Consider the following 23,585-nt stretch of genomic DNA (forward strand, 5'->3'; position numbering starts at 1 on the left):
TAGCAGTACAAATTCTCAGCAACATTCTACATGTTTTAACAAACAGTTGGGGGGTTTTTGGTTTACCTGAAAGCAACTGAAAATCTCTCTATATAACATTTTATGTCTGCACTGATATTTTCAGTATATCACCAGGAAATCAAGAGTGTCATAGATCAGACAAATTTTAACAATATAGTGATGACCATTAAAACCCCACCCCACCTTTCTCATTGGTCTAATTTAAAACAATTAGATCAAATGTCTTCATGATTGAAAGGAGTAACAGGTACCCAATGAAGCTATTGATCAAAGCCATATGGTGGCCTAGCGATGGACAAAATGGAAAGAATATGTAAAATAACCATCCAGTTATACGAAAGACTTCTACATTATACAACTATATCTGAGGCGTTAATGAGTGGTCAAAGGGAACATTATGCTTGCAAAGTCTACAAAGCAATTTGGAGGTGTACGCTTCCTAGACAACACTGCCAAAAAAAAGCAATTTCCATATTTCTGCAATCAACTGTTGAAAATAGCCAAGAAATGAATAAGAGTGGAGTTTTATTGCAGATTTTAAAGTTTGTATAAAGCCGAAAACTGTACAGCCAAAATATGTCTTTCTTGTAATTGAAAATTAAAAAAAGCAGCCCCCTTTCCCACATCAGATGCCAAACTCAACCAGAAAAAGGAAGGAGACAGAGAGCTGCAGGACTCTTCCTTTGCTGTCACTGAAAAAGCTCTCATATCACTGATGTTTTATTGAAAAAAATAAAAGCTGGTCCGTTATCACTGACTTGATAATACCAACAGATAAGATAAAAGCCCTTATCACCTGTATTACATTAATTAAAGGAGCATCTTCTGTTATTTACTTCTCTATCTTGTGTATAAAAAAATACATTTCAAGGAAATATGTATTCTTCCTGTGACAGTCTTGGGCTTTATTGCTGAGATGCATACAGTTGTAGGTAAGCTCTAATTTGGTTATGGATTATGAACTCCCATGTTAAATCTATGCCAGTATCCCACGGTCATTTAACAGAGGGTTACATTATTTTCTGTTAGAAACATTCACTCTCTGCTTACCATTCAATCATATTAGGGTTATGTGTGATCCTGCAAACAGGAACACTGCCCTCACTCTATCTGCTATGACAGAGCAAATGCACAGTGGGGAGCCAATGTTTTTTCCAAGTCTCTGTTTTGGAACAGATGGGGAGATTTAAATGCATGTTTTGGTATTATGAGTCAATATATGACTGTGGGATCTTGAGATGTATTTTATTTCTGCAATTTATCATTTAGGAGTTATAATGATGATTAGTATTTTATTTTAAATAGGACTATCAAATATCACTAGTAGAGCCTAATTTAAATGAAAATTCCTGACTCAATGGCATAGTTATATTGATCTATTTCCATTTTAATCTTCTGGTTAAACATTTATAATTTATTTAATATACTTTACAAATTCTCATATACTTTCAATTGAAATCCAATGCATTAAATAAGGAGACTATTTTAGAAAGCACAAGTGCTACAGAAGTGATTGAAAATGTATTCAGTTCAAAGCAGTTACTCAGCAGATTTATGCTATAGTAAGGTTTTTTTTTTTTTTTTTATTATTATTAATGTTATTGCTTGAGCAGCAGATGACAATAATACTTAGTGATGAGTGAAAAAAGGCATCATATTTTCACGTTTCCAGGGATTTAATGGTAGCCTTGCTCGTATCTTTGAGCAAATATATTTAAAACTTCATGTCAAATTTACTGAATTGCTCATCCAACTTTTAACACTATCTAACTCATACCTTTAAATGCAAGAAAGTAACTATCTCTTACCTTCGGTTATTCACAGTGATACAATGAGGTATGAAATTTCAACTGTTACTGGAGTAATACAAATAACTCAAAAAGAAAACACATAGGGGAAGCCTGTAAAGTTTCTGAGTGTGTGTTTTCTCTGAATTAACTATTCTAGTACTGGCATTTGAATCTGTGAAGGGAATGGGCATCCACTGTTTAATATAGTTGGAATACCTACTACTTTTCCAGGCAAATAGAAGTGACATCTGGGTCATACATCTTTCAAACTCACTAGTGAATCATAACCTCCTCAATAATAAGGTAGCAGATTTTAGTCAAAACAAACAAAACCAGCCAACCAACCAAAAACCCTTCAAAACCAGGCAAGTAGATGTGCTACATAAGACGGTAACCTCTCATGTTATGACATTGCACCTTCTTGAAAAAAACAGAGGTCTATTTCAAATTGCTGAACCCTAACAATGTTTCAACTGTTTACACAGATAGTCATAATGACAACTAACGTGTTCCTTATAGGAGGAAGGGAAGGTAAGAGAAACTAAACAATATTATGGCTTGAAGACAATTATTTTACATTGTGATGAGTGGTTATTTTGAAGCCTGTTGCGCACAGTGACTAACAAGAAATTCTGAATCTTATCTGGGCAGTCTGCAGCACTCTGAGCTGTTCTGTTACTGCTTTGTAAATTCAGGGTTGCTTAAAAAAATGACACATCACTTTTATCATCACTGATACAGATTTTCATCAAGTTGTATCAAATTAACATACAGTTTTGAATAGCATTATTAGGCACAAACATATTAGACTTTTATAACGTACTAGCAAGGTTAGATTATGTGTCAACAGTCTGCATATATTTTCAGTAAAAATGCAAATAAATCTGTTGTATTTAACCAACACTGAAATTGTATGTCCTTTTTTATTATCATTTCTTCCTTTCATAATTTATTACACTACCGTTTTCACACAGCTTCCATAAAATACCTACTAACTTCACATGATAATACTGTGGCAGGTGCTCTCAGGGTAGACTGGAACTTTTCTGAACAATTTAAAATATTTCACTAAATAAACAGTTCTCTTTCACTTAAAAATTTCCAAAGGAAATCTAAGGTTTATATTAGCTTTTCAGAATCCTTAACTGACTTTAATAATAGTAGTTAAGTGCACATCATACACTTGAGCACATGGTAATCAAGCTGAATAAAGAGTAAATGCTGAAAATACTTTTGCTACCTATAGAGGAATAACACTGAGCAAATTGATACTATTATCAGATTGAACACGTTCTCAGTCAGGAATGTGTTGTATCCCAAGGCAATATTTTCAGGAAAGTAACAGTATAGTTCCTGTGAATTGGAATTTCTTGTACTGTAACATGTGTTTCTGAAAGAAGTGCCAGGAGCATTGCCAGAAGTTGAACTGGCATGAAATCATACTCAAACTGTAGTCAGTGTATTAAAGACTGAAACATCTACTTTGCAGTCAGAATTGAATTTCTGTCATATGCTGACAACAAACTATGCCATATTCAGTTCAGAGGCTGTGGCCAAAGAAAGGAGACAGGAGGATCATACCCTCCATATCAGACACTTCTGGACAGCTCTCAGTCTTGGAAAGATTAGACATACAGACAGCCCAGCTCAGAGCCTAAAGCATACCAGTTACTATCACTTTCCCCAGTTTCACCTAGGAAAGTCATACTGAATAAAAATGCATTTAACTTACATGGTGAGTATCAGAGACACAGGAAGGCATTTATAGTGCAAACATTTGGTATGTAAGTTTTGAGTGTGAAAACTATTACTGAAGTTCCTTAAAAAAGGAAAATAAATACCACCAACAGATGCCCAAAAAGACATAATTATGAGCTGTATGATTACTATATCATAAAGTCACTTCTATGCTCTTCCCCTTCAGAACTTGTTAATTTATTATTGCTATGAACATGCATAATAAAGACAACAAATATTTTCCAACTGAGTAATTATTTTACTTGGTAGCACTATGTTACCTAAATGTAAATTCACAAACCAAGGAACAACAATAGCTTCTATACTTACAAGTAGAATTTTTCATCCCATACTGGATTCAAGTTTCCAAAAATAGTCTTTGTTCTCCGCTTGGTTTTGCCAACTTGCACAGTAACATATGGGTCACTTGAGCCAGTTTTGTCCTTAGCTTGTAAGCCCTGAGCACAAAGAACTGCAACAAAAGGAAAGAAACATGCTTTAGCCCTCATAGCCTTCATTGCCAAGAAATAAATGAGACACTAACAACAGCAATAGGAAACAAAGCCCTCAAACTGAGGTCTCCTAAAACAAAGCTTTCCAGATGAATTTTCTCATCACCTGCTACTCTGGAGATCGACAAGCCTTGTCTAACTGCCCTCTGGACTGTATAAAATTTACAAATACGGTTTAATAGGGTAATAAATTTAAAGATTCACTAGAGAGCACAATACTTTTTTTTTTTTTTTGCCATGCATAATTCAGATATGCTTCTCAAACTTCTGTTTAATCAGCACTGCAAGTAATGTATTATCGTTGTATAACTTGGAGTCCAATCATCCCCAAAATTTCCACCCCCCACCGCCAATAAATGAATCATGATTTTCAAAATTTCTCCAAAGATCCAAACTAAAATTTTCAAAATAATACCTTCCATTGGCAAAAATCTGCACTGTGGATCATGAAATTAAACAGGAGAGGCATGGTTATGACTTTGCAATTTGTTTTCCTCATGTGAGAGATGCGCCATGAGGATTTTCAGATTGCTTCCTATTCTATCACAGACAGGGTGACAGTTCAGCTCAATTATCATTAGCTGCTCGTGTATTTGTTAGCCTTTCTGACAGTTAATGTGGGTGTATAGTTACTGTATGTGCATTTTGTGGCAAATAAAAACACACACAACTTGATTTTCCATCATAATTCATAAACTAGATATCTCAGCAGAAAGCAGAACTATCAAGTAGCAGCCTACTGAACCCAAAGAGCTGCAGGTAGCATCATCAGACCTTGGTTTTACTTCTTTGCACCTATTTCAACTGTCTTGGTGGCAACATTTAGTTAAAATTCTGTAATGCCAATCATTCTGGATAATGAAGCTCCCCCAATGTGCTCAGAAAAATGATTATATAACAATGGCACCTTCTTACTTAGCAGATCAGCTCTCATTCTTGAAAAGACTAATCTTTTGGGAATAAGCTGCAACATAGTTTGTCTTTCCTGTTCACTGCAAATCCAAAGGGAAATTTTTAGAAGGCAAGGAAGTATCCCTCTCCTATTAACAGGAGAATTAAGTGCCAGTGTCTTCCAGAATTGCTAACTATTACAGTGGCCTGAATACAAGGAAGTCTTGAGTATCCTTTCCAGGCAGAACTAAAAGTAAGAATGAATTAAGTATTTTCCCTGATGCATCTCTCCATATCCCCTTGTGCTTGGTGACAGTCCCAAAATTCAACAGCTATTCTTTTGTGTTTCATACACTGTCCCACAACCTTCAGAATGGCCTCCCTTTTCCCTAATCCATCTAACTCACAATCTCAGATTTTCTCCTGATTTCTCCTGGCACATATCTGCTATTCTCAGCTCTGTGTATGCTTTACATACTGCCCCAAGTGTGACTGGGCTTTAGTTTGGACTACAGAGCCATGTGTAACTAATAACACACCTATCAACTCTCACAGAATAATTCATTCATGATTCACTTGACAGATGCTTTTCTCCTTTCCCTCCTGAATGCCAGCTTTAAATTTCAGCACTGCAAATGGCCATTTCATCTCTCAATGACCCTTCCTTGATATATTAAAAAAGTGCCACAGACTTGAAAAGTACTATAGTAAAAATTTTTGAGCACACAACCCAAATACATTTATAAATTATATGTTATAAATGTACCACTGTACTAATAAATTATGTAAATTATAAAACACATAAAATACCAGAAATGAAAAGAAAAAAAGAGATAATTTCATTTTTATGTAAAGAAAACTCCTTTTAGCTCTCACACAAAAAAATATTATTATTATATTTAGTGAGAGAAATGTCATTGACTGTGCTTAGTTTTGAAAATATTGTTTTAACACTTTGTGACACAGTGATTTGAAGATGTGGGTCTAAGTCCAGTTTACTTTTGTTCTCAGTTATAACAGCTGCCATAGCTGAAAAAGATACCTTAACAAAAACATGTAGATCCAAATGGCTGCACTTACTAAATCACATCTCTCATTTTTTAATCCCATCCAACAACAATGCAAAGATTTTTGATGCAATTCAGCTTGTAAATTTCCATCTTGTTTGATGTCAGCCAGTTGTTCTTGCAAACCAATTGCAATGTGTTTTGACAAACAGGTTCAAACCCTACTGGAACTCTTCATTTGGAAGTTTTTTAAAAAGGTAGAAAATTCAGTTTCCAAGTTTTTAAGTGTACAGATTAGAGTTTTTGTAGGTGACACACACCGGTTTAAGCAGAAAAACCATGTAACAATGGAAGCACTTCCAAACATTCATTTTCAACAAACAAAGAGTGGATGATGAGTTTCAAATAAATGGGGTTTGGAATTGCAAGATGCAGTGTTCTTAACATCAGAGTAATTAAAAACCCATAAACAAAATTGTGAACTCCTGCAGTTGGTGGCAAAAAGCTCAGCAATAGCACAGAAGACATTGTTAGGACAAAGAGGAGACAAGAAGACTATTTATCTTCCTTCCTAGAGCAGTGGAATTTAAAGTAGTTTTGCCAACAGCTGTAACTTAGAACTCTTCCAGCTAGCATGCTATAAATTCAACCATTTCGGGATGCACCAAGTACGCAACTGAACACAGTTCCAGGTCTAATTATAATAAATTTTATTCCCGAACCAGGAGACTAGGAAAGAAAGGGCTCTTAGAGCAAACAGTTCAGAAGGAAATTTACCTGTGATTGTTATTTTTGCTGACCACTTGGATGTGCCATCCAAAACACTTTGTTTTGCTGCTTTTGTATATTGTACAAAATCTTCCTTGGAAATATTAAACATCTCCTGGATCACTTCAAACACCTCTGGTCTATTTTTTTCTCTGATCTTCATTCTTTCCTTCATAGCACTGATAATGTTCTGTGTTTTATCTTCTGCACCATGTTTGGAACTCTTCTCAGCAGCTCCTGAAATAAGAGAAAAGGTCAAAACTTTTTTACAAGAATTGTTACCTTAGTTCTTCTCTTTTAAAGTCTCCAGTCAATAGCTAGTACTGCAGTACTCAGAGATGTTTGTTTCATCTGGATGATATCAATCCTCTTATATTTATTCTTTGCAATACCTAAAATTACCAGTTTAACATGACAGGTTAATATTCAACTTCAATAAAGTATGTTTTATACCTGGAAATCAGTATTATTCAGTGCTGACCTGTACTGTGAAAACATCCAAACATATGAGCAACTTTTTCTAAATAATTATGCATACTGACTCCTCCAGAAAGGTGTGTAAAAGTGTGCAGTATCTAGGTCTGTCTGCTCTGCCCTTTACTTGTTACTAGCTAAGCTTCAGTAAAACATATATGAATAATTCTTAAAATAATTTTTTAATTTCCTTTCTAAGTCAGCATGATGTAACAATATCTTCATTCCTTTTTCTCCTTCTGGAGTAGGATTGTACAAGAAACTGTATTTGTTTTATTAGAACAAAAAACTCCCCCAACTTAACAGAAACAGTATTTAAACAAGATAATGTTTTCACTGCATTTTTTTTTTAGAGAATTTTTAGTTTGACAATAAGGACATTGATCTAGACACCTGCTATGCTCTCCCACAGTGGAAATCTAATGAACAGGAGAAAGAAATAGACATAGCAACTATCTTGACTGTTTCCAGATACATCTCAGTATTTGCTGATGCTGCCTGACTCATGGAAAGTTTTTCATTCCTTCCAGGAACAGTGTTAATAAAAAGTTAATGATCACATAAATCCATTTAACAAAGCATTCAAGGTCTACTGAATGTAAGCATTCCCTGGATTTAAGCATTTATATCAGTTTAGGACTATCCTAACTGTAATGCTGACTTGACATCCTCAGTCTGGATCACTAGTGCACTCCATCCCTTCATTAAACATCATGCATCAACAAAGGAGAGCTTCACAAAGCTCAGTGTTAGGACTGGAGTCTTCTGATGGCTATTAAAGCCACTCTTCCGTGCTCTGCTTACCAAAGTGTAGACATGTACTCAGCTTTGTACTCTGATTGCAGCTGTACAAACTTAAGGGAGTGCTTTTCCAAGAATTCTAACACTGGAACCATACAGGGAATTTTTGCAAACAATATTGCACCAGACCCGTGCTTGTGTGATATTAAACTTAAGAGTCTAACCTATAAATTAAATCAGAAAAAAAAGAAAATACTCAGGTGATTTGCTGATTTGTCTGGGACATACTACAGGTTTTATTCACAGTTTTTCCCAGGGGAACTGTGGAGAGATTTCTCTCTCTAAAGATCATAAGTGATTTCAGAGGTCCTTTAAAAGCCAAAGTGAAGTTCTCCGTATAAAACGAGGAAAGTGTTTCTGCTCAATGTCTCTGCTATACATATTGTAATGGAATAACTCAAGTGTACTCTTGAAAAAAACAAATGTCCACCTTGCAGTTGGGCACGAGAAAAGAATCATTGGTGTGGTTAAAATGGTATTACAAATGTTGGAAGCAAAAAGATTTCTGCAGTGCTAAAGAGGTTATTTCAAGTCATGACAAGACTGACATATTAAGCAAGATGCAAGAAGACTACAAATTTTGTAATCAATGACACATTAATCACTTGCCACAGGTATTGCTGAATTTTAGCTCATGTTGTTAAACACTACTCAAGGGCTCATAGCACTGAGACAATCATCATCAGACAATGTGTTGCTGTTATCACTAGCAGCAGTAAGTACTTTGTCCTTCCAAAAGGTTGTGAAAACGTCACCCAGCTAGCCATCCTCCATGCCTGGGAGGATCAAAGTATTATTGCTTCCTCTAAATGGATAGTAAAATTAAGACAAAATTATGTTGAACCACTCACCACACAATTAGAATTAAGATTTTTCAATAATGATGAGGAACACAGTTCCTTCTCTACACTACTGTCAAACATCCTTCTCACCTTTTGATGACATTATTTTTGTTGAGGCACTCTCAGCTTGCAATGGCTAAAGATGATCTTGATAAATCCTGAAAATCTCTTTGAATAGCTGATTTTTTTTAATGCAGAAGACTAAGGTTCTAGTGATTAAGAGTTTTACACACTGAAATACTATGAATTGGTAGAAAATGAATTAAATGCTACCACAAAACTAAATACCAGTAAAAATTCTCTAGGGATTTTATCACAAAAAAGATGATTGCTGAGCTGCCTGGAAAGAGTGACAGGTACTTCTTGCAAGATGCAGGAAAGCAACATTTTTCATTTTCTATTTTCTGCCCTTACTTTAAAAGTACAGATACAACATCATGATGAAATGATAAACCATGGACACAATCTGAGTGGCAATAAAGTATTCCTATTGAAAACCTTGCTGCTTTTTGAGACAGTACAGATAAAATTGGAATTTGCAGTAAAAAGAAATCTGCTTTAAGTTTCACTGAAAAATCAGAATAGGCTTCTATTTATACTAAATTATTTATTGCAGCTATTTTCACATCCTCTATTGCTGACAGTCTATCAACAGCTCTTTTCATGCAGTATTGATCAGACTAATTAAGACAATATTCTAACTTATATTGCAAAGGAAGTGAACAAGCCCCTTTTACCCTAGGGACTGATACAAACTCAACATGATTAAAATCAATTCTGATTTAATACTACACTTACTATTAGTAAGGGTATCTTGTTGAAGATGAGAGGTCTAATGAAAGTACTACTGATTTTTCTTAAATCTAATTTAGAACAAGCTTAGATATTGATGTGAAAGAGCTTGAGATGTCTACAGTCTACATTAGCAATCATTAAGCATATAAAAAAAAGAAAATTACAAAAGCTTGGAGGCCAATATGTCCTAGTGATTATGAGATGGCCAAAAGGATGACTGTAATAAAAATAACCACAATGAACCACATTCATTTCACTTCATGATACTGTCAACATAAGCCTTCCTATAGAACCAGCTACACTGCTCAATTAATTCTTTTAGTGAAATGTTAAATTTTTAACATAAATGAAACAAAGCACATGAAGTTAATTTTCAAAATAATATAACATTCAAACTTGCTGAGCAATTAATCTGTTGCAAAAACATGTGACAGGGTTCTCAAAAACATTTGTATAGTAAGGGAAAGATTTGGATCCCTTAGGTGTGTTAAATATTTTCTTTATCTGCAGTTTGCCTCCTAGAGGTTGAATCAGTTGTTTAATGCTTTCAAACTTGACACCACACATGACTGCCAATCCTACTCTTTTTTTGCAGGCTCTCTCTCAGCATTACCATTCATACATTTGTAGAAATTCTGCAAAGACAATATTGTTCTTTCAGCCATTTGTTATGTTTTCTGGGGCTGGTGATATAGGCCAGCGAACCCCTGGGCTGAGTATTTCTTCAGATAAGTGAAAAGGAAGATAAAAAGGATATTTTAAATCTGTAAATCTTTTGTAGCTTTTCATTTTTAGGTTTCAGCCAAGATTCAACTAATACAGGGATGGATACATCTTTCATGTCACCTCCATGGTTGTGGCACCATCAAAAGCAGCTCAGCTGTTCTGTAGATAACAGAAATTATTTGCACTTACTGAAGAAGCTACTCACAAGTACAGCCTTTACTTGATAGACTTCTGAAAACTCACCACCAACTATCATATTAATGCTGCACAATATACTTTTATAATACTTGATTTTCACAAGAAGCATTCTTTTCTCACTTGTGAAACTATCCTATTTAGTGTTCCGTATTTTTGTATATTTTATAGCACATGAGTGTGACTACAATAAGTGTTAGGAATATTTTTTTATCTCTGTTTTAAACATTTCTTGTGTTCTAAGTTAAATAAAATGTTTATTTTATGTCATGAAACAAATTGTTTTGGATGTTGACATTGGCAGGAGAAAGTAAATAATATAGTCATGCTGCAAAAGTTGATTTTGTAACTGACCAGCAACATTTATCAAGTTCCAAGGACAAAACCAAAATTAAAAGTCAATATTCCATGAAGTTTCTGGAAAGCTCCTTAGCCAATGAATACCAACACGCTTTCACTAATTTCTGATGATCTGGCTCTTCATTTCGGGGAATATGAGTGTACACACAAAATCAAAAGGTGTTGAGTACTGCAAAGCTTTAGCTGTTAGGAAATACTCACTCTGCAGACAGTCAGCATTTAGGAGGTCTTGGCACTTCTCATGGCATTTGACACCACATTCAGTACATCTCATGCCTTGTCTGGCTATGCCCCAAAGTAGACCTTCACATTCATAACAATATGTGGGAGTTGTAGCTGTCCAGACTTCAAAGTTATGAGGTGTAGTTGATGATATTGGATAGATCAAAGCCTGCAGTGTCTTCTTGAAGACATGTATTTTCTGTTGAATAAATAAAAAGGATTAGTTTGAAGCACTGGTTAATACGAGTGAACTGGAGATAAAGTATATACCCTTACACTTAAAATGTTACAAAATATCAGAATATATATAGAAGCATGAACTAATTTACAAAATACTAATTAACTTATTTTGCCTTGCACTTTGAAGACAAAAGAACCCTGGATGACTGTCTAGCTGTAGCAAACTGGCAAACATCTTGGGATTTGTGTGGTTTGTCCATATGAGCTTTAACATCACTGCTTACATTCTACTAGTATAGACTTGCTCAGTTAAGCATGTGTTAACAGTCCCATAATTTTAATATTCCTCAGTGGTAAGTATATGACAAATGCAAGATATTAGCCTATCTAACAACACACTGTCATGTTCTTGATCTTAAGTATCCGAGTCTCAACTAAAATATGTGAGATTCTGCTAATAATAAATTGTCCAATAAAAATATTTTTTTTGGGGTGCATATCTGCATAACATTGCACAGAACCATCAATTAAAACATTTCTTCTACCATGGGAAAAACCGTATAGCCATAAATGCACTGATTTATACGTTCAAGCACTGCAAATAAGAAAACCAAATGTTAAGCAGCTTAGGCCGTAGCAGTTCTTATTGGAAGTTCATAGTTACATGCTAAAAACAACATCCGTCCCGTTAAGCCTGGCAAAACAAATGTAGTCAGGCTTTTCATGGACATTTTATCCTAGCACCTCTGAGAACACTGTAGAACCGAACTAGGAAAAGAAGCTGATATAGCAGGAAAAACTAAAACAAATACAGAATTCTCTCCAGAGTGCTTTCTTAGCCTCCTCTAGACAATTAGCCATCTCAGAACTCCCCTGAAAGCAAGCAAAGGTTAGCAGCGGTTTGATCTAGCAGAGGGACTGGGCTAATTCATGGCCACATAACTCAGCACACTTCACTTTTGTGTGTTTCTCCACCATCTGCCTGCCACATCACAGTCTAACAGCTACAGGTATCAGAAAGAAAACTTCAAAAACAACCTAAAGTGAAGTTATGTAGCTTGCTGAGAAATCATGTTTCTCAGAAACCACCATCTTTGAAGATTCCTTTGCAGATTACACTCTCTCACTCCTGAACTCTAGTAGTATCAGTACAACTACTACCCTTTTACCCTGTTCAACTTCACTGTTTTTTTCACAGTATAAATAGGTTTAGAATTTTGCCAGTAACTTGTATCTATTTCTGAAATGGCACTAAGTAATGAATGGCACAGCTCAATAGGTCTTGAACTAAACATCTGAGGGTAAATGAAGTTTTAAGCTGAAAATTCAGTTGTTAAAGCAAACTAGAATTGTAAAGTAGGTATTTTTTATATTACTGTCTAGGAGCTTTCATTGCTAATACCATTCTCTGCTTAAATGTATCTATTATACACATTCACAGAGCTCTGAGCATGGCAACATTTAGGACTGTTAATATAAAGGAGGATTACTTAGTTATCTGCTTATCTTCCAAAGTGAAGTTTATTTTTGTCATATACTACTACAGATACTTTTTCAATGTCAATAGTGTGTTATTTTCACAAACTTGCTGCTATCTCTTTGTTCAGCAAAGCAATTAAATGAACGCCCAACTGAAATCATGTGTTTAAGCATCACTGAAGTTAATACTTTATAAAATGTCTTTGAATCAGTGCCTGAGAACCTACAAACTCACTGAATCATGAACAGGTTATACCAGAAGGATAGCCATGTCAGGTGGCACAGCTCACAGCATTTAACCTCTGGTTTTAATTTTTTGAGTAAGTAGCATTTGATTTTTAATAAAAGGCTCAAAGAATTTCCATACTGAATCTAAACACCCAAATGACCTGCTTCCGTCAGAGTCACTAATATTCCCTCCAGAAAAAGATGAAGGAGAATAAAAACCAAAATAGCCTTAATCAGAAGAGTAACTTGCCCAAAGGGAATTTTCTTCCTTAACTTTCATCGGTGACTGCATTTCTCCATCTGGTTTTGTGGAGAGTATCTGGAGAGTTCTTTTATGCCTGAAAATGTCTGCTCTTTCTGTTTTCAAATCTTGCTCTACTAAGTTTTAATAATGCCTTAGGGCATTAAGTTCTGCTGGCTACTTGCAGACCAAGAAGAAAAGTATTACCTTTCACTTGTTTTAGATATCTTGCAAGTAGTTTTACTAGCTTTACCATTATAATTATCCTGTAGTGAAGAGTACCCACTTCCCTTTAGTATGTTTAGTGAGAGCTGGCATAAACCAGGCTTTTCTTATTCACCTTTCCTTCTGAATTAGCTTATGACATTTTCTCAAATCAACTTTTATGTATCTAAATTATATTTGTTGTCTGCCTTTGGGCTTATGTTTTTCTTTAAGGATTTCATAACAAATATCTACATCTGGTACACAATTTTTCATTTGGCATGGTTGAAGTGGAGGCCAAAGAGTATAATGGCATAAAAATATATTCAACTTATTTTCCCTTTCCATTTCTCCTGGACCGTAGTTCAGTAGTTTCTCCTGATTGACAGCAAGCATTAGAGAAATGTTTGCTCTCCCCTGGGATTTACTGCCACTTTCTTTCATCCTGAACACTTCCACTAAAGTCAGAATGTGCAAGTGCAGTTCAAATTATGCTCTTTTCCTGCATTTGTTGGCAATTTACATTGCCAACTAAACTTGCATCTTTAGCCCTCCAAAGTCAAAACTTGGTAGTTTCTGCATAAGGGAAAGCATGTAAATGAATATTTAAACCTGAACTTACTGTCATAAAAGGCAGTAATCCTTACAAATGTTTTATTTGTTTGTTTAGCAGACACCTTTTAGTAAAAGATACAGAGTATCTTAGGGACTTTTACTGAACTTAGATGTTTTTATAGCAGCTATAATATAAATGGAAAGTCTATTCTGCACCACTTACATAGCATAAGTTTATTCTCTACAATTTTCCTTCAGCCTTTAACTCCTTTTTCACATTCCATAGTTCTCCATTCTACCGACTTTGGCGGTTATTTTGGCATTGCAGAATAAAATAACTACTGCTCCTACTGAAAGATCATTTCAAATACCAGCTGTTTCCCACCTCATCAATCCATACCTGAGCACTACCAAATTGTTCCTTTACGATTACCGTATAAGCACAGAAAGTTCACAATAAATTAGAGAAGAGGAATGGGTGTGTGTGTACTTGTGTTACGTGTTTCAGCTCCCAGAATACTTGTCAACATATTCTACTCTTCCATTTTTCTGCTATAGAGCTTAACAACAGTGTAAGAAAAATTCAACACTTCTTTTTTTTTAATATATATTTTTAATATACAAGATATTCTAGATGTCAATGTTTTCACTAGCAATATAAGGAACACAAAAGGGGCCTTTACTCCTTCAAATTAGTGCTTTTGCTTAGTTTAGCCATGTAAATCTGATTGCATCACATCAAGTATTGCTGAAGAAGATGGCGTGTGTTGTGTTTTTGTTTAAAATACATTTCTTTTGCAAAAAGTAAATGAAGCCAATAATGGAAACCCACAACACACGTGTTTTACCAGCTGTGAGAATATGACTTTTCAAACGATTCTCCTGGTCACTTCTTGTATGAATTAAATACTTCTTCATCTAGATCCCATGTGTTATTAAAAGAAGTTACATGTACAAAATCAAATAATGTCCCAGCCACCCATAAGGACTTGGGAAAAAATTAACAACCACACAGAAATCTTGCAGAATCCTGTCATTCTAATTGTACTGATGGTGTGATGAACAGAGAGAGATCCTGAAAGCCTGCAGGTAAAGTGTTGTGCAGCTGGCCAGTTTAAAATAAAAGGTTTTCCAAAGCAATTGGGTTTTTAAACAAAGGTTTTCTGCTTCGTGTCTTCTAACTGTCAGCAGAAGCAAACCTGTTTCTGTCACTGTGGATCAGGCAGCAAATTCTGTAAAGATCCCTGAAAGTTCCTACAGAATAAACAGGATGCTTATACACACAGTTTTATCCAGTTTGGAATGTCTCAGGTTGAAATAATTTCTGAAGAACTTTGAACAAAAAATTTCTCTATTATTTAAATTACTTAAACCTACCATTGAAAACACTTACCATTTCATCATTGTTTATGGAGGTCCGGATGAGCATTGCCATGGAAATACCAGATTTTCGAGCTGCAAGTGTCTGTTTAAGGCAAAATGCAAAACTGTTAAAAATTATACTAGTAATTTCAGTTACTGACTCTAATGGAAGGCAAGTAGTACTTGATTATGCTATTGGATTAAAGCAAAACTGTAGGAGTTGCAAAAGCTTTTAATTAATGTTTTGCATCACAACAACCTTTCAGGTTTCAGTACATAATGCAAGCACACTTTTCCTCACCATTACTGTTTCTTTCAGCAGTGCCTAGCTTCACTGCCACTCCTAATATAAAACCTGGTATTCAAAGGTTTTTGACTCTTTTTTTTTTTTTTTTTAAACCACAGGCTGTCACTGTTTTTCTGCTTTGCCAACCAAATTAATGTGGTACAAGGATAGGCATCCTGCCCTAATTTGGAAGCTGTCTGTGCCTTCAGCAACATGGGAGATCATTTTGCAATAGTCTTATCATTCAAGTTGTCAATTCCAGATATTTTTTTCTTAATTCACTGAGCACTTCTAAACTGTGTATGTTTATAAATTGCTTCTTGTCTTCAATAAAAAGTCTGGGAAACCGAACTGTACTTTTTACCTTAAAAGATAATATTCATTCAATACTATGAATAGCTATGTGGACAAATACTCTGGTTCTTGGAGAGAAGTAAAAAGGCTGGAATCTGTCTCAATCTGTCCTCTTTAGTCCACATGATGTTATGGGTATTATATGAATATTTCCCAGTTCTTAAGACTACACCCTTGGTCATAGAGACAATCTCATTTGCTCTAGTATAGCACATACAAAGGCAATCAAAGTATTTTTAATATACAATAAACAAGGAAATTTTATCTTCCTTACTTCAATATCCCTGTAATTAAATGGGTCCTTGAGAATTAGAGAGTATAATCATCAAAAGGAAAAGATCCCTGTGGAAAGGAGTTCTGTGTGTTTTCCAAAAAATATTTCAACTCTGATTATCACTTCTGCTATCAGCAGTCCTTCTGGCCTGACAAGAGACAGGTAAGATTTATTCTACTGTACAAGATATTAACCATAACACTCCTGCATTGCTGCATTTTACCTGCAAAATTGGTCTTATGCATCCTTCCCTGTATTCTAAATCATTTCAAGCCTGCCTGTACACTTTTGCTTTATCTCTGTTTTCCTGTAATCCAGCATCAGTTTTGTCATGCTTGATGCCCTCATAGTCTAGCAGTGTGAGGAGGATCAATTATACCACCCACTAACCATAAATCTGTTGTTGCCTTTGTTGTGAGGATACAGATTTTCACCTTATTGTGAAGTGGGTCTCTGTAGCCCCCCCATTACAGAGCTATTTTAGAAAAAGATTCAATGATATTTTGCATACAACATTCTTACTTTTGTGAAATACATACTGGGTCAGAAGTAACTTAGGTTTACATCAGCAGAACCACATCATTAATCTTTGGATGGAGAAACAATTCAAACTTCTTCCAATTTTATAATTTATAACAATGACATTTTAAATGTTTGTGGGTTGGGTGTTTTTTTTTAATTTATTTAGATATATTAAGGCTGTTAATATTAATTTTAAACAATCACTTTCCCCTGAGAACATATGCATCCAATTTTCAGTAAGTTTCCCTTGATAGTAATTAAACTTGCAGATAGATATAGAATTATTAATCTTGTGAAAACAGTTATAGAGTAGGAAGTCATCCTTGGCAGAGAAACATTTGATTTATCACTGTCTTATTACAGATACTATGGGATACTTTTATTTTAAACTCTGAGCAGTTTACCAAGCCTATGCCATTAATTTACTCTCAGTTTTCCCACTTTGTTATCAATAAGTAAATAATTCTGCTTCTCTGTGACTGTATTTCCTGCTATTTCTGCGAATATGAGAAATTCCATTGGTGTGCACCACTGAGATTAACAAAATGACAAGAAAGATGAAACAGAAACTTTTTGTGACAAAATTTAATGTTACAGGACCCACAGCCACACACCAAAGTGAGAAATGGCAAATAAAAATGTGTTGGAAACTTTAAGCAGAAAAGAAACAAGCACTGAACAAACACAGAACAGTGTCTGGGCTTAAGGATGGAAAGAAGCAAACAGGAGTGAGTATTTTGGAAAGAGTAAGAGAAGACTGCTGCCAGACTCATTTATGGGAAACAAGGATGAAGGATACGAATGTAGCAAGAAAACTTTTCTCCCTACTGCCCTTCTCTTTTTTTAAAATAGTAGCAAGGAAGCATGGTAAGTGTTGCTTATTATCCGGAGCCTCCAGGAAGGAAGACCAAATTGCCAGAGCATCAAAAGAACATGGTGAGCAAAAGGAACCTGAAGCCATTCACCAATCTCCTTTAACAGGAGATGAGATTTGCTTACCCTTTCAAACTGATGTTCAGATACTACCTCATGTCTTTAGGCTTATGAGAATTTGACCTGCAGACTGTGAAGATCTTTACATTGGCACTATTGCATCATGAACATTTGGGCCTCTCATAACAGTACAAGTCTTACGGAGTAGCAGCTGAGGGGACTGGGGTTGTGTAGTCTGGAGAAGGGAAGGCTCAGGGAGGACCTTATCGCTTTCAAGAACTACCTGAAAGGCAGATGGAGCAAGGAGGTGACTGGTCTCCCAAATAACAAGTGATGGGACAAGAGAAAAGGGTCTCAAGCTGTGCCAGCGGAGATATTGGATATTAGGAAAAGAAATTTCACTGAAAGAGTGGTCAGGCATTGGAACAGGCTGCCCAGACAAGTGGTGGAATCACTGTCCCTGAAAGTGTTAAAAACTATGTAGATGAGGCCCTTCATGACATGGTTTAGTGGTGGACTCGGCAGTCCTGCGGTAACGGTTGGACTTGATAATCTTAAATGTCTTTTCCAGCCAAGTTGATTCTATGATAAATTTCTGGGGGAAAAAAAATAAAATAAAATAATCAACCAAACCTCAAACCAATGAAAGAAGGTGCTGAAGTAGAACACCATCTGTTTGATTTTTAAATGTTTCTCCAAATCCCTGATACATGATTTAAATTAACTTAGTTTACTTTATGTTCAGGTCCTTTTAGACCCCTACATTAACTTGTATCTACACTGTGTTATGTATCACCTCTGAATTTACCTTAGTAGCTTCAAAGAATAATAAAAAAATAGAAGTAATCCTAGCAACATTGAAAAGTGGTAACTGTAAGTAAAAGAGAATTTGACTCAAGCTACAATTAAATGTTATATTAAAAAAATCGTGTAGGTGAAAAAAAAGAGCCACCTGCAATGCTGAAATAAAAGAAAGCTCTGTTTTGAGCAGCAAAAGTAGCAGTGAAGAAGCACCAGTCACGGTTATGTTTTGCAACTGTTCATGAATGCTGGCTGTGTCATGCAATACTCATTCCTTTGTTTTTACAGAGGGTTTCAGGTTTCCTGATAATTTCTTCCTTCACTTCGGTTCCACACCCCCCTTACAAGAGTCTATAGCCTATTACAAGAGGGGAGTGGGTGTGTGTGGGAAGTTGTAGATACAATATTTGTTACCACTTGACAAATACTGGTTTATTTGTAATGTAATGTAAAAGTTACTCATTATTGCTTTAGCTGAAATGGGCAGTTGTTTCATCCTGTGTGTTCTCTTCAACAGTATGAAACAAGCAGACTGTTTTACAACAGCAGCAAGGAGTCACAAATTATTCTGTGCTCTTATAATCAAACGATAAAGCATAGCAATAATATATTCTTGAATGACAAAGAGAAGAAATCTGGATGAAGTAAGGAGTAAAGCATAGTGAAAGAAAAATAGTTAGGGACCTTTGTCTACTGGCAGATCAACACACACATTTGGCCATTGTGAGTTAAGTAATTCTAACCTCCACTGTAATTATTTCTACTCTTTTGCCAAGTTGTAGTCCCACCTCAAATAATAAGCTCTAACTAGTACAAAAGACAGAATACATTTGTTTGAAAGTAGAAGTTACAGCAATTACATTAACAAGTGCACTCAACTCATCTTTCTGACTCCACTTTAGACAGAGGTCTGTTCAAACGCTCTGTACTGCTATTCAAACAGCTGTATTGTTACTCCACTTGAATGATGATTTCTTCTTTCATTCTCTTTCCCTTTTACGTCAAATACATTCTATAAGAACTCTAATAATGATCCATAGTGAAATACCTGACTGCAGCAAAGAGAACTGTTCCTATAGATGGACTTTGATTGCTTTATTCTCTCTAATGACTCAACCCAAAACAAGCAGGGAAAGCAGAAATCCCAGAGCATTAATGAAAGCACTTGTCTTAGAGATTTAGGAGAAAAAGAATGAAAACAACACAACTGCTGTTGAAAACTAGATTTTTCAAAATGTGAATTTATGGAAACAAATGGGAATCAAAGATATCTTCTTAAGAAGAGGTACATCATTTTGTTAAACTTTATATTGAGATACCATGATGAAAGCATGAAAACTAATGCAGAAAAACTGGACGTGCAGAGAGGGAATAGGAAAATAAGAAGGGATCTTTACAAGTACCAAAGTTGTGGAAAAAGAAAATATTTCCATGAACCATTAATATAGTTGGCAGAAAAAAATTACACCATAGTACCTAACGATCTTCAGTTGCTTTGGGAAATTCACCTTTGATGAGAAAGATCAAATAATTTAGTTGAAGAAGATTTAAGAGTAGGGAACAATTTCAACTTCTCTTGATCTAGGAATCTAAGACTGTTCAATTCCACAGGGGAAGCATCATGATTGGGTCCTCAACAGTTTACTTGTATCATTAGAAAGGATATTTGGAAAACACAGATAAACTTTTTCTAATAATTTTGGTGTAAATGATGCAAAGGACAACACATTCACATAAGGCAAAACTTCACTTAGGATTAAATTCTTGGTCATAAAGAGTATTTCTATTTTCCAAAAAAAAAGTCATCATAAAATACAACATTCATAAAATCCCTAAGTTATTGAACATTCTAGAACTGTATCAGTGTAAAAGCACTTACCATAGCCTGAAAAATCCAGCCGAGACAGGAAAGAAATTATAAAGAATATTAATAATTTGCCAGCTTTATTGGAAAAGAAAAAAATCAACTGATACCTATTTCAGTATCAGAAGTAGATATTTAAAGAACATACAGTTACGGGCTGTACAGTAAGTCCATAATTATTAAATTCCAGGACAAATTTCAGTTTTAAAATTCTGCAATTTGCACTTACTATAGGTAGAATTCCTTCAAGAGGAGTTATCCTTCAATGACTGGATGGTAAAGCAATAATCATTGACATATTTGAATAATAAAAATGAGGTTTCATTGCACCATTCAAAATGTGAATTTTCTTTTTAGATTCACTTTGATAATTATTATGGTTTTCAAAGTGAATAGTTACTATTAAGATTCTGATGTCTTAGTCTGTTCTGAGCTATATCTGTCTGTAAACAGTTCCAACAATTAAGAATAAAGCAAACTGCTATTTAATATGCATAAAAGCATCATTACATGGCTTTAAATTATATTTATGCAATACAAATTACAGTAGAGTGGCTAGCGTCAAAAAGATGGATTCAATGAATGCAGACTCTAGTATGTCATAAATGGCAACTTTTCATTGATTTCAGAAGGAATTCTACCCCAAAATTGTTGCTGTACTCTCTTCATGACCATTCAGATATTGTGTTATATTACTGTAGAATGACTGAACAGAGACGCTAAGAATACACTGAGCAATAATTTGGCAAAGATTGATCTTTTAAAGACAACTATATTAAATCATTTACTTTGGCTGACTCCTCATCATTTCTTTACAATAAGAAATGGACTGGGGGCTTGCCACCACCAGAGACTAAATATGTATTTTATTTAATTATGAATTCTACACTTTACAAGAAGAAAGAAAGAAATGTGAATGGCACTTGAAATTCTTCACACAGAGATTCTACTTAATGTTGTTTAGACTGGAAGTCAGAATAAATCTCAAAGGAACAGCCATTCTTTTCACTTTCCTGAAATTTGTCTAGATTATTATTGTCTACAATGTCTGCTAAAATAACATACCTGGTCTTGTACCAAAAGTATGCATAAGTCTTTAAAACATTCATACTGAAACAGGGTTACTTTTTAAAAGGAATTTCCTTTTTCAGTATCATAATAAATCAAGTCAATCAGTATATCCCAAGCACTCAATAACAGCTGTCTTCACAAGCTAATTCAACACAAAAATGAGTAGCTTATTATTGCAGGAAATTCACATTACTTGAATCCACAAGTAATATCTAAATATTAGATGAGATATTCAGACTTACCTAGTACATTATAACAACTGCATCATTGCTTTTTACCGCCTCCATCCATTCACTCAAGATACCTTTTTTCCATAAACCAATTGTTGACAAACTATAATTCACATGCACAATAGTAATTATAAGAAAGATCTAGACAACAGGCAAATAAATCAAGTCTCATAGCCTCAGAAGTTACTTACCACATCGCGAACAATGGGAAAAGATTTCTTTCTGCGCAGGTCTGGCATGCTATCAATTCCATACAGCCCACGGCCAACACTGTAGGAGTTGAAAAGGCAGAGATGAAAATAAAAATCTGAGGCTTTCAAGTTTGCATCCTAAGAACTACTTATAATATCTGTGTTTACAGTTAAAACCAAAAATTAAGTTATCAGCTAAAGAAAGTGTTATAATTCTCATGAAAAATTAATGAGAGTGTTTTTAGCATGGCTGTCTTTTTCTCCTCACATTCACTCAGAACAAAGTGTAGCTGAAAGTTTGCTTAAATACCTCCTAAAATTTTGTACCATGGATTTAAAATTGTAACATCAGCTTTCCATCAAAAGGACTTGTATATCTGGTAGTTAAGTGGCCAACACTGTACAGGATATCTCTGTCATACATTTGCTACAAATAGCAAAATATCTAACTAAATACATAATCCCATCCTCTCATGCGTCCATGTGATTATGGAAAACAGAACTTGTCACATTTTAAGATAACTCCATGGTGACCATGGTTATTTTCTCTTGCCTGGTTTACCTTTTTCATTAAGGACACATTTAAACTATATGCTAGACTTGACATACAATGTGAAAACAACAGCAAAGAACAACTTGGAGCCACTTCAAAGAATAAAAGGCTGACACACCAATAGGATTTGAAAGAATACACACTCATCCAAAAACCATATGCCTCATTCTCCCTGACTCTTCAGAAAAGGTAAGGCAGGTATCCTCCTGAATGTTTTTCAGAGTGGACGTTGTAAGATTACTATATACCTTGTCAGATCTGTAATTCAGAAATATTTTGAGATTCTCAGAGAAGCTGGGATACCATATTTTTCAAGATCCAACATACTTTCCTCCATGCTCCTTCTGTTTGACACTGTCTCAAATACCCTTTTCAGTTGTTCTTACATTTTTATTTCTCTACTTCTGTGTATAACGAAAGTACATGTTACAGTAAACAGTATATTTATAGAAATCACAATTACTGGGTGAAAAGAGATTTAACTGAAATTAGTGACAGAATTTTCACTTCCTTTTGAAGGGTTAGTACTTTGTCCCAAATACTCCTTTGCTGACCTGAGGATTAAAATCCGCTGCCATTAGTAGAGTTAAGAAATTTCATATTTATTTAAGCCAGGACTCTGGATGATGATTCCTGTTGGATACAGAAGTTACAGTTCCACAGCTGCAGTGAAATCCAGAAGGAATTATGAATCAGAGACCTCAGTTGCCATGATTTACAGCCTGGCATAGTGATATAAACTGAAATCAATGCTGGGTTATGCTAATATGTAAGCAGTTCAGGGACAGGCATATCCTTCTACTCCAATACCTCCACTGTTAATATCTTCAAGATAAATCAACCCAAGCCAACAGAACTCATAAATCAGAATCCGAATGATTTAAGAGAAGTGAAATACGTTAATGGACATTACAAAAAAGGACACCAACTCTGGCTTAAGCAATTGTTGAATTGCAAACTATTAGAAGACTAGAAAGCGAGGAGAGTATCCCAAGGAAATACCATCTTATGCTATACGCACACTTTTCTGACAACTTCTAGGTATCTGCTTCTGGCCACCACCAGGAGAAGAGGGATTCTGGGCTAGAGGGACCTTCGGTAAGACCCTGTATTACT

General features: G+C 35.1%; 1 protein-coding gene across 1 annotated transcript in view; it reads right to left on the reverse strand.

Annotated features, from left to right (window-relative positions):
- The window catches only part of UNC13C (unc-13 homolog C), a gene marked incomplete at its 3' end in the record, with an annotated part of 135,729 nt that overhangs the window by 81,937 nt on the left and 30,207 nt on the right, over nucleotides 1–23,585 (reverse strand). Inside the window, exons 4-8 of the mRNA XM_080626807.1 lie at nucleotides 21,917–21,995; nucleotides 15,422–15,493; nucleotides 11,121–11,340; nucleotides 6,736–6,963; nucleotides 3,879–4,020 (exon numbers count right to left, since the gene is read on the reverse strand). Of these exons, the coding sequence (XP_080482933.1) occupies nucleotides 3,879–4,020; nucleotides 6,736–6,963; nucleotides 11,121–11,340; nucleotides 15,422–15,493; nucleotides 21,917–21,995 (741 nt within the window). The remainder of the gene's footprint in view (nucleotides 1–3,878; nucleotides 4,021–6,735; nucleotides 6,964–11,120; nucleotides 11,341–15,421; nucleotides 15,494–21,916; nucleotides 21,996–23,585) is intronic.

Source organism: Psittacula echo (genome assembly GCF_963264785.1).
Source record: "Psittacula echo genome assembly, chromosome: 10".
NCBI classification, from domain to species: domain Eukaryota; kingdom Metazoa; phylum Chordata; class Aves; order Psittaciformes; family Psittacidae; genus Psittacula; species Psittacula echo.